At 41.1% G+C, this 12,582-nt stretch overlaps 1 protein-coding gene across 7 annotated transcripts in view; it reads right to left on the bottom strand.

Annotated features, from left to right (window-relative positions):
- The window catches only part of WNK1 (WNK lysine deficient protein kinase 1), a 97,428-nt gene that overhangs the window by 24,253 nt on the left and 60,593 nt on the right, over positions 1–12,582 (bottom strand). For 4 of the 7 annotated variants that reach the window (XM_065742554.1, XM_065742555.1, XM_065742553.1 and 1 more), the window contains exons 9-17: positions 12,023–12,280; positions 9,838–10,266; positions 6,567–6,638; positions 5,823–5,972; positions 4,309–4,782; positions 2,883–3,164; positions 2,123–2,214; positions 1,321–1,483; positions 734–850 (exon numbers count right to left, since the gene is read on the bottom strand). In XM_065742554.1, coding sequence (XP_065598626.1) covers positions 734–850; positions 1,321–1,483; positions 2,123–2,214; positions 2,883–3,164; positions 4,309–4,782; positions 5,823–5,972; positions 6,567–6,638; positions 9,838–10,266; positions 12,023–12,280 — 2,037 coding nt within the window. Of the gene's footprint in view, positions 1–733; positions 851–1,320; positions 1,484–2,122; positions 2,215–2,882; positions 3,165–4,308; positions 4,783–5,822; positions 5,973–6,566; positions 6,639–9,048; positions 10,267–12,022; positions 12,281–12,582 lie in introns of all 7 variants that reach the window. The other 3 variants (XM_065742551.1, XM_065742556.1, XM_065742557.1) reach the window with 3 other exon arrangements.

Here is a 12,582-nt window from a genome sequence, read left to right on the forward strand (position 1 = left end):
CTTTGTGTCATGATGCACTTTCAACCCACCCTCCACCCCACTTCAGTAACACTGAAAGTGATCTCATTTTCACTCAGATTGTACCAGCTCAGGAATATAATTTTAATTATTAAAAAAAAAGGGTGTGAGGTCTTATTCCACACTACATGGTACTTGCATTTAAACATATCTTTATATGATAAGTTCTCTTCTGTGTTTGACCATTATCTGTTGCTTTGTTTGTTCTTCTTTGAGAGATGCACTGGCCAGTTCAGTCAAAAGCAGCAGTCATTACTGACTTCCCCAAGTCTTAAAAGAGGCTCCCTAAAGGAGAAATCTTGCTGTTTCAGTTGAGAACAACAGCAAAAACTCAATGCTTAAGCAGAATTGCAAAGACTTAATGATGTTTTGGCCTTAAAAACACAAACAACTTAAGCTGGTGCATTCAGAAAGTTGTCTGCAGTTTTTCCAAGAAAAAAACAAAAGCAGATATACTTGATAAAGACTGAAATTTTAGGGTAAAAAATTGACTCAGGTGTTCTGTGTGAACTGAGCATGTAATACTAAGTGTCAGTGTTGTATAATACTCTGTGCAGACAGGCTCTAGCTGTGCTTACATACCAATTAAGTGAGTGCAGAAAAAGAGGAGGCAGGCCGTGCTACACAGAAGGAAGCAAGTAAGATAACAAGACTACTTTTATTACTACTGTGATTAAGATTTGATTCAATTTTCCATCTCTGAAATCTATCTTACCATAATAGAAGCTATTTCCTCAGGGTTGTCACCATCCAAATCAAATTTGAAAGTAACCATTTTCCGATTATGTGTCTCTAGTTGGCATTCCACTACACGGTCACCTTTATTTGAAACCTAAAGCAAAGAAAATAACAGTTCAAATTAAAAGCATGGGAACATAAGGTTTGTACTTTAAAGTCTGCAGAGAAAGACCAAAAGTACTGCTCTAAGACAAACACATTCTCTTCCTCTAAACTAACAAACAGTACAGCAACATTTTCTGAGGATTTGTCAATTGCTTATACAACCAAGCTTACCTCGCCCTCACTTTTCTCTAGACCTCCAGATGCTTCCTTGGTATTTTCTAGCTTGTATGTCACTAGCTTTGCTCTACTAATAAGATTAAAGAAAACATTCAGAAATAGTCTGTGGAATCTCTAGAGGCCAAACAAGCTAATTTTATTATCTGAAACATTCTGAATAGCTCTTAATTATGACTTTTGGAACGCTAACACTAGAAGCAGAAGAAATACAGCAGACTGCATGCTCAGAGTGGCAAGAGTACTAAACAGTCACCAAAATTAAAATGAAACAAAACCACTCACATTTAGAATTCTCAGTTTTGGCCTAGCAGTCTTCTCATGACGAGAGCGACTGCGGACAGATCTCCGCATGTGACGCTTGGTAGTCCTCCCTTCATGCCTCCCACTGGAAGCTGGAACATTCTCATTGCCATCACTCATTCCTGAAGCAACATCAGAATGTGCACTGAAATGAAAACAACTTTGTATTAGTACTCATGCATTCCGTATCTGCAACAATATCATCTACCCTACCGATAATATTCTCTTCAGGACAGCGGTGGATGCCTGTTAATCACAAAGCAGGGAGAAGAATTCTGTCAAATGATAATCATCGAATATTTTGAGTTGGAAAGGTCCCACCAGGATCACTGAGTACAAGTCCTGGCTCCACACAGCACCACCCAAAATCCAATCCCTCTGGGAGTGGTGTTCAAACACCCCTTGAACTCCAGCAGCTTGGGGCTGTGCTCACTGCCCTGGGCAGCCTGTTCCACGCTCACTGCCCTTAGGTAAAGCATCTTTTCCACACACCCAACATGACCCTCTCCTGACACAGCCATTCTCTCGGGTCCTACTACTGCCTTCAGAAAGCAGAGCTCAGGACTTCCCCTATGCTCCTCTGTGAGGAGCTGCAGGCTGCCATGAGACCTCCTCTTAGTCTATTCTTCTCTGGGCTGAACAAACCAAGGGACCTCAGCTGTTTCTCATACATCGTCCCCTCCAGATCTTTCTCCACCTTCATAGCCCTCCTTTGGACACTGATAGTTTTATGCCTATCGCATGAAATAAAAATTCAGATTGGTGAGAAGAAAGCCATGCTTACCTATCCATAGAGGAAGCCAAAGGGGTAGACTGAGCAGGCTGTGTTGACGGCAGAGACTCTGAAGGAGCAGTCTGTGAGGCTCCTTGAGTACCCTGCGGATAGAAACCTACATCAAGAACTCTAAAGAACCCCAGTCCTTTTGAAATCACTCACTAGCCTTAAATTGTTCCACCCAAATCAGTTACAAAGCTAAAAGCACTACTTTTTTAGAACTTTGAACAGCTAGCATCTAGAGAGCTTTAATTTACAAGACTCAAGAGCAAACTGCAGTGAAGCAAACCATCATCCTGAGAAGGGGTGGGGCAGAAAAATCAGCCATCCTTTCTACTGATGCATGTTGCTACAATTTGCCATGCAGCCACAGTCTTACTAACAGAATGTGCAAAAGGCAAGCCAATGCAGAACACAAAGACAATTCAAATTGGCCCTAGCAACATCAATGCTGCAGGGAATGGGAAAAATGAGAGAATCTCAAAGGCTACCAGTTGCAGTTGTTCACTGATATGGCAAAATATTCTATAGTATTAGCAAGAAGTGAAGTGTTAACAGGTTTTTTGCCTGTAAGAGGTACACTCACTTCCCAACAGAACAGCCAGTGGCAACAAGGTCCCCACATTGGCATGACATTCTGCTGTAAGAAAAAGGTTATTTGAAACATTAATTTCCATCTGAAGATAAGCATGGAAGGGATTAGTTCCCCACGCACATTCACTGTTGTGTAATTCAAATATTCTAAATGTATTGCTTTCAGCATAGTTACCTCCACAACTGCCTGCTGCGAGGAGGCTGATGAGGCCTGTTGTGCTAAACTCACTGCAGGCTGGGGCACTTGAACCTGTCCTCCTACGCTGCCCATAGGAACTAAAACGTTCTGTTCCACATACGGCTGCACAACAGGAGCAATATAGCCTGGCTGAGTCATTACATCTGTGGGTAATGGAGGAGACAGTATGGCAGAAGGAATGCTAACAGAAGCCACAGCAGTGGAAGGTGCAACACTTGAGTCCCCTGGGTACTGAGGTGGCAGCCGAGATGGGAAGCCCTGTAACAGAAATGAGGAAGTCAAGTTAGTGAATGCCAGAGCTGACTAGAAAACAAAACAAAATATATACATATATATCAGTTTCAGGGGCAACTACTAACTGCCTTCCTTTCCCATCTGTACTTAATTCAAGAGCTTCCCACAGAACAGTTGTTGATTGAAGAAGCCAAGGCTCAGCTTGCAAGTCACTAAGCTTCAACAAGCTAATTCCCACTCAAAATTTCAAGTCTTAGGCAAAACAATTTTCACCTCCCAGTTCTCTCCAGTTGCCTGTTGGACTTCATATTTTAAGACCCAAGACTTGAAATGAGTTTGAAGGACTTCTATGCTGAACTGCTCAAAACATATTACACATCTGTTGCTGATTCTCAAGACTAGTAAACACCTTGTGCTCTCTCTGTCCTCTCACGATGAACTGATCCAGGAACCAAGAAGCATGAACTCCTACACAGTTGCTATTCTGCAGCAGTCTGTATTATCCCAGTGTAGGTATTTCTACATGGACACAACTTCACTTTAAAAGAATAACTGTATGCCAAGTCACTATTTTTGTCACTACTCATATTGCCATTTTTACAATGACTTCACAAAGTAACCAAAGTAGTCCTTGCCAATCAGTCTAGCATTTCATAACTTCCATCAGATACTTACTTCATGTTCAAGATCCGTGTCCCCTGACTAGTTTCCAAAAAATCAAGAGTCCACACCTCCCCACTTCCCTTGCCCGACTTGGAACGAAATAGTGACGTTGCTGAATATGCCATCATAGATTATCTTTCCCAAACACAACTTGCACGTATTTTTAAATCACAATGTTTTGGGACTATTTTTTTTTATTCAAGTTGGCAGATCTCTTGGATATATAGCTATCCTCCTTTACATAGCAGTTGACCAAAGTCCTGCACTACATTTGTCATTTTAGACAAACTCCATTGCCAAACGTGAAAAAAAAATCAGGGTGATCGGAGGACACTTTTTTTCTCACTCCTTAAAAAGGACTTTTACAACAAAACAGAATTCATCTCCATGGTTTGGTGGCTCTCTTATGAGAAGTGAGTTGGCCCAGGCACACAGTTCTGAGCTGGTACCTTAGAAGAAGAGGTGAAAGTCGGAGGGGAGGAGCTCTGCTGGCTTGCAACAATACCTGGTAAAGAGCATCTCCAGCAGGAAGTGAAGCATCAGCAGCTTGTCCAATGCTGACTGGCAATCCCATGGACTGGACAGCCGGCTGCAGGAGCTGCGGGAGAACCTGGCCAGGCAACTGAGCCACAGGCTGCATCAGCGTGGGAAGCTGGCTAGGGCCAACAGTTGGTCCTACAGGGACAGCGGTTGCTGCAGCAGATGTTGCCAGCGTGAGCAATGGCTGATTCATGCCACCTGCCATTGAAATTGGCAGCGACTGGAAACCTGGCTGAGCCACTGACACATGAGGAGCTGCGACGGGCAACTGAGAGACTGAAAACTGGGGAACAATGGAAGTTGGCAATGGTTGTCCCACGGGCAGAAAGTGAGAACCAACAGGGACTGATGGGGCAACTGAAGGTTGAGGGAGAGAAGGTGCTGCAACAGGTAATTGAGGTTCGCCTTGGATGATCGACACTGGTTGGGAAACAGGAAGCTGGGGAGGTAAAGAAAATAGAGATAGATTTTTCGGTTTTTAAGCAGGGTTGCAGAAAGCAGAACTTTTATGCATTAGTCAAAGAAAGAATTATTCAAGTTATAGCACTCTGTTAAAGTGAGTGGGGAGCACAGTTGGCAGAGTGGCTGGGAAGTTGGCTGGAGCTCCAAAAGGTCCTCACTTCGCAACACTTCCCCTGAAGAACTTCACAAGCTCTTGAAATAGACCCCCACCACAGAGGGTGAAAGAGCAACGTCAGAATACCCTAAAGCACTGACTTGTACACAGACAGAATCCAATTCCCCTCAACTCTGTCCCCAGAGCCAAGCCTGCCTTCTTACAGGAAAGAAGTGCAAACGTTTCAACAAATCTTTCAGCTTTGGGTATGGGGACTAAGGAATGGAGAATGAAAAGCCACTGTGCCAGCATTCAGAGAATGGCAGGGGATATGTCAATTAAAGCCAGCAAATGATGCAACTGGAGAGACAGTTAAGATGAACAAGCAACAAAACATTTTTAAAAAACAAAAACAAGGCTCACATGTTCAAGATAGAGATATGAGCCAAAATGAAGTAATATTCAGTAATAGAAGCTTCTTGATCAAGCAGTAAAGGAGAAGAGCTGAGTAAGAGAGATGACAAGAGTGGAGAAGGCAGTCCTTATGGTTCACTACCTAAATATGTGAACATGTGTTACACACAATGGTGCAGAGGATGTACATTCTATGGGAAGCAGAGAAATGATAAGCTCCTGAAAATGCATTCACAGTAATCCATTCATCAGTATGTTTCATGACATTTTTGAATGTTTAGAAGACCTTAGAGCATGGAAGTGCTATCCTCTCCTAAAAAACTTCTCACGACTGCCATGCATGAAAGGAAGTGTTTTTAATACATACTTTCCAGCAAAATTGACAGTTATAGTATCCCAAGAATACTACTATCTGGATGAATGTTCTGGAACCATTAGAAAAGAGGACAAAAGTGAAAGTAGCAGCATATTAAACGTGTGAAGGATCTTGTAAGAAAAACATTGCTTACCTGTGTCGCTGCTGTTGCCTGAGGCATTGGCATAACCTGTGAAGTCTGAGTTTGAGAGACAGTTTGTGTGGGAGTGGCACCAGCAGACACTGATGGCTGCTGCAGCTGGTATTGTCCAGGTTGTTGAGAAGAGGCTGGCTGCTGGGCATTCTACAGGAGCAAAGAGAGGCAGAAGCTTTTTTTAACACCCCATAAAGGAAGTTTTAAAAGCTTATCTATTCCAACTTTTATTCCCTCCTAATTGGATCTTCTGGAACATACTGAGGCAATTAATCTTTAGTAATTACTTCTTAGTATTAACTAATACTATTCTGTCATCAGAACCAAGCACTGCAACAGGATTTTAGTTTCAGTAGTGAAAACAAGTATACAGGTTCCATATAGGGTGCTGCAGAAGATATTATTTCAAGCTAGAACTCATCAGAATGGGGTCTGCCTGCCTACACACTCTAACTCGCAAATCTTGACACATCTTTCCTTGAATGGCACCTCCAATGGAAACTTAGGCAGGAGCTAGGAAGGCAGACACATGAAAAGCAGCATTAACATAAATAAATTTCAAAAAGTAAAAATTCATCTCATAGCATGTTAGACTAGGTGAGAACCAGAAGATTACTCTTTTATTCTTCTTTTATCCAAAACTACGGATTGAAGAGTGGACAGGGAAAAGTAACTGCTTTTTAAGAAGCCATCAAATTCCTATGCTGAAAATATTTTACACCCAAGTTTAAAAAGTGATCATACCTGCTGAGTGTGTTGGGTAGGCTGAGACGGTACCGATGTACTACTTGAAGCTGACTGGCCTTGTACTTGTGTCTATAAGGAAAAAAAGACAAAGTGTCAGCTTTAAAAGAAAAACAAAAAACTACACAGCTTCTGTTGAAGGCAGTTGAAGAAATTTCTGCCTGGGATGATCTGCTTGTAATAGATTTCAAGCTGTTCTTTTTAGACTACCAGTTTGTTTGGCCAAATTCCCCTACAAAAATCAGAACAAAGTAGTGCAAGCTGGAAAAATACCAAATGCCATTTTGTTTTCCAAGAAAACAAAGTCTTTGCATCCCCAATGCCCTCAAAATTAGACAGATCAGCCTACCAGCTTCTTCCTCTACTGATGACGCATTAAGACCAGGATGCCTTGGTATGTGTGGTAACTGGAAATAGAGGCATTAAAATTTACAAGTGTTCTGAACACAGCTAAGCAAAGGGGATAAAAGAAGCTAGAAAAAAATAAAACTGATTATAAAGATCAAAAATACACATACCAATAACAAAACACTCAATACACATACATGTAATCTGTTTCATTAGAGCGGCTTAACAAAATCTAAATTAAACATCGTTGCCAGACCAGCTATTAGTCAATAATTAAATACGGAAAAATCCAGGGGCCAGGTTCTAGCTAAGACAAACATCTGAACAAATAAGCAACTAAAAAAATGGATGAATGGCATACAAATGAACATGAAAGATGCAGAGGAAAATGGAATGGATTTTCACCACTGTTTTTGTGACCAACATTCTTTGAACAGATCCTGGGGACAATTGGACAAAGATATCCACTAAGCTGCCTAAGCATGCACCACTGGTAAGCTAACTGCCTTTCTAAGAAACGTTTGGTGCATAGGCACTGTATGAGCAATATCTACTAAAATTTCTAAATGGTTTGAATATTCAGCTTGAAGAAGTTTATAAGGAAAAATTTTATTAAAAATGTATTCTTTTTATTACAAAAACTTCAAGAAAAAAATAAAAAACACCATCAATGAAAAAAATCCATTTTTTTTTCTTAGTTGTTTCAGAAGCTTTGAGGCTGTTATTGGCTAGAATATAAGTGTGTCCTACATCCCATTGGAATAATCTCTCTTCATATTGACTCAGCTTGTGCCTTTACGTTCTGATCTCCCAGTGAATTAGATAAGAGCTTTCGGAATTTACATTCCATAAAAATAATCTGAATCCCTCATTATGATTTCCAGATGTATTTTTCATCCATTACAAATCACATGAAGTTTAGCAAAAATTGTTTATGGAGAAATAAATCTCCAACTAACTAAACATCCTGCATAGCAGTTTCACTCCACGAGTTCTCCTAGACAATACAAATCACTATCTACTGCATTAGTGATTAAGCTGTTTCAGGTTAAAAAAAAAAAAACAACAACAAACCCCAAAAGCAACAACAACAAAAAGACAGCATCCCATACTGAAAGATTTAAGTACTTAATTTTTGATCTAACCATAATTAAAGGAAAAAAGACTCTTCTAGAGGAATTGCAGTGTTGCTTATAGAATACTTAATTTCAAAAACAGAAGGAGTAAGAGATATTTACTTAAAGCCTCTCTTGTCACCAATAAAAAGAAAACCATCTTTTGATGGGTTTCAGAATACAAGCACAGACACAACATACACGTACACCTCACATTCATGGTGTACAAATGCATTGCTGAAGAATATTATAATGACAACAATCAATAAAACATATCTCCAGCTAAACTTCAGGCCTCACATTTTGCTTTTTTAAAAAGACACCATATTCTAGGCTTATAAAGAAGCAAAGCCTATATTAAGAAGTCATTTGTGCCACTAGTTAACTACTCAGTTTGTATGGTTTCTTTGATGATCCTGCAAGGCTGCTTCTATACCGGTTTACATGTATGAATACTGCCCTTGATTGCTCTCATCCCACTTCCTTCCCCCAAGCCTAGAAAAAACTCTTTCAGCTTTCAACAGTCACCAAGTTAACCTGTTGTCCAATGAAACATTATTCATACAAATGTTCAGCTTCAAATAACTGTCATCAAACAGCTGAGGAGCAGGAATAGAAACACAAAGCAAGTTTTAGTATCACTACCAATATAAACTGCATGGAAGATGCATTTCATTAAACCCATTGCTGAAAAGCCAATTTGGTACATCAGCTACCTCTTTCCCAAACAGTATCTAATCCAAAAGAACACTGACCATTTGTTATTCTTAACACAGAAGCCATACCAACATATCATCCAAAGCTGAACATAGACTGAGGGGTTGCAGATGCCTCATCCTTTAATTGCAACCTGTCAAGTTAAACAGATCCTAGTAGACTACTGACTTAATGTAAAGACACCCCCATGAATGCCAAGATACTTGCTCGGTGTGGTTCTAAACAAGAGCAAGGCTCCTCTTTAAGTGCAAAGTACGATTTATAAAAAGCAGAGAAATTCTGGAAGGGTTTGCTCCTGTAACCTGAGGATAGTGTGCAGGTGGTCCTGATGAAAGCGAGGTGGACAAGGCCTGCTGAGTTGAGGCTCCCTGTGGGAAGCAGATGAAGAGCTGCGACTCTTGCAATACCTTCTGAGGCAGCTGAACAATGGGGAATGAGAAGTCTGAACCAAAAGCAGATGAACCCCCTGTAGGGGGAGGAGACTGGAAATCGCCAGTGTCAGAGGAAGTCAGCTGTGAGGAATCACTGGAGTATTCTGGGCTTCCTTCTGGCCAGCTCCGACTGGCAGAGCCCCCTCTGGGACCTGCTAAATCAGGACCAAGATAGTTATAATGTTCCTCTGTCACGGGCTGAAGCCGACCATGCAACCCTATGCCTTGGGTGGATTCCTCTTGACTGGTCTCCATTGAGCCCCGGCGACTTCTGTAGACCCGCTGGGGTAAAGCCGCCCCTTCTGCTGGAGCAGAACTCGGTGTGTGCACATGGAACTCAAAAACACAGCTTGTTCTGCCATCACCGCTGTGAGAGAGCACAGCTGGGGCAGAGTGAGGAACAAACACCTGATGGAACGTCATCTGAGCAGGATCTGCACTCAGAGGAGCTGAAACACTGGATAATGGAGAAAGGGGACTCAACCCAGCATCCAGCCTCAGGTTCTGAACATGTCTTGCCAGGAATGCTTGCCCAGATTGATAGTCAAACACAGAGCTTTGTGGAGGACCACCCTGCACATGCTTTGACTCAGAGACCTGGTTCAAATGTTGCTCAGTCACGTGTGAGTTATAAGCTACTTGATCATACTGCTCCGATACCTGTGACGGATAGTGCATGCCCACCAAATATACAGCTTCTGGATGCATTCTGTAGTGAGCATCCTCTGGAGGTGTTGGTCCAGATCTATAGTCACTGTGTACAGGAGCTGGCTCAAACACAGGGTTAACTTGCACATGCAGAGGCTCTCCAGCGACTCTATGAGAAGTTGTGCCCAGCATAACCAACGCCTCTGGCGTCCAATTGGTGGGACTACCACCAGGTGGAACTAAACTCTGGCCAGTCTTCAGCAATGGCTGGAAGTGGCAAGTTTGGGCTTCCAAAAATGAAGTGCTCTTGCGGCGCTGAGCAACTGCCACCTTCGGCGGGCAGACAGGTGGTGGTGAGAAAGACACTGGCCGTTCATGAACGGTTGGGAAAAATATCTGTGAATCTGGGAACGTTGGTGTTCCCCCACGCGGATGCTGAGGCTGTATTGACATGAATAAGACAAGTAATTCATACATTAAAAGTGAAAGCACATTAACATGCACAGTTCACTAGGCAGTTCTGTGAAGTAACTTTATAGAATGACTACTCAATTCATGGTCAAAAACATACAGTACTTAGGAAAATTAGATGAGTTGTAAATATCCATTAAATACATCCACGGCAGGCATGGCTACAAATGGAAACATTTGCTTGTGTTAAAGCTGCTTTTCCAGTCCAACTCCAATCACTCAGTAAATGTGAATATCAGTTTTGCTCCTGACAATGGAATGAAATTTATTGTCATGGGCTATTCATTGAGATCACTGCTTGAAATCCAATCTAACTGCAGACATTACTGCCATACGAGCATACAAAAATTCAGAACTTGATAGCAGTAACTTCTAGTTCACATCTGGAAGATTAAAATGATATGAAAACTTAATACTATCTAATGTAAAAAACACAGTGCTGGTGTCCTGTTGGGAGGCCACTCTGTACAATATCCAGACAGCTAAATATAAATGCTTTACAAGATGAGACTGAACCATACCAGCCTACACCTGAACAAATAATGAAAAGAAATCTGATAAAAATGCAGTGCCTTCAGATTCCATCACATTCAGTCATCCCTTTTGATCATTTTGATCCATCTGCATCATAACCTTTCACATAAGAAATTAGCAGTCAAAATCAATTTTTTTCCAGGACAACAAAACATTCAGAGGTTTGTCAACAAAGATCTCAAGCGATTCCACTCTTCATGATGTGTTACTACAGATTAGGCTTGTCTTAGTTAAGACTTCTAGGGAAAAAGTCACTGACAAAATTTCTACATAATACTAACAATTTAGCAATGCTGCACTCTTTTTCATCTCTGTCTACAGTACACCAAAATAAAGTATTGCTGACACTAAAAAAAAAAAATTATCAGAGTCAGCAGCAAATGTACTGTCTTGAAGGCAAGTGCTACTTTCAACTTTTCCAAATTGTCTTTTGCACACTGTTCCATTTCCTTCCCATCCCTTCTTCCGGAAAAGCAGCAGCAAATTTCCATATTGACCAATAGTAAGAAGAAGGTCCCACTCCAGTACTCCTGGAGAATTCCTCTTGCATTCTGAAAGTTCTATAGACTTCAATTACAAATAAAAGTTTTTCAAAACTTATTTTAAGTAAATTAAAGCTAAGAACTGTAAACAGGCTACCTCCTATCTTGCAAGCTGTTGTGCACCTGATCTTTTGAAACACGTGAAAATATGGTTTTTTCCCACCAAGCAGCAGCTAAAGTGGCAACCACAATTAAAATGTAAAACTCCTCAAAAGTATTCATACTCTGATTTTCTACTATCGTTACCATAGCAAGCCGAAGCTTCTGGAAAACCAGCCACAACAACTAAGCTTTAAAAGCTGGCTGTTTTGTGCAGGGCTTAACTAACATTCAATGCTTGGAAGTTGGAAAACGAAAAACAGTTTTCTGACTTCAGGGGATAAGAACTAGTCTTCCCTTTAACTTCTGTGGTATAGCTGAATAATTTTCATTTATACTTTCCTAAAATACAAAATAAATGGTCAAACACTGATAATTTTTTTTAAGTGTACTGCTTCTCAATAAACAATAACAAAAAAGAAAACAAGCTAGCAGCACAGAAATGACAAAGAATCATCATCTTCTTTTCTCAATTAATAAATGCCTGAAGCCCAGGATGTATTTAATGATAACTTATCTTACTGTGCCAGGAGGCAAATGGCAACACATACAGGACTGACAGAGAGGGAGGGCAGGCTGGAGCGTCGATGCTTGCGTGGAGAGGCAGAGTGCATGGGCAGGACACTTTCCAAGGCTTTAGAAAGCTTTTCTGCAAAGGTTTCTTCAGGGACAGTCCGAAGGTAGAAAGGAGAGAGAGGTGCAGACAGCGCTGGTGGTGGGGTGCAAGGAGCACTGAGAGGGATGCAGGACATAGAGGGAAGAGCAGGAAGGTGGGGAACACAAACTGACATGCTACGACCACGTTGAGGCTAAAGGAGGAAAACAAAAGTTAAAAATTGAACACTTCAAAAAAATTAAAAACAAAAACAGCAAAAATCGTAATGATAGAAAAGAAATGCAGACACACAATGATAGGCCCAATACTGACTACTATGTGTGCAAGAAGATATGAAAATGCTGAATGAATGCCGACATACACCAAGAACAGGATATGTACACCTCTGAGGATTTAAGTTTGATTTAGGTTACTGAACAGTAAGGGAAGTTTCCTACTTCCCTTATAAGAAGCATGTGGAAAGTAGAACAGACAGGAGAGAATATTTTCCCTAGG

This window comes from Cyrtonyx montezumae, unplaced genomic scaffold (genome assembly GCF_038088225.1).
Source record: "Cyrtonyx montezumae isolate F1298 unplaced genomic scaffold, pur_monq_1.0 scaffold_3, whole genome shotgun sequence".
NCBI lineage: Eukaryota > Metazoa > Chordata > Aves > Galliformes > Odontophoridae > Cyrtonyx > Cyrtonyx montezumae.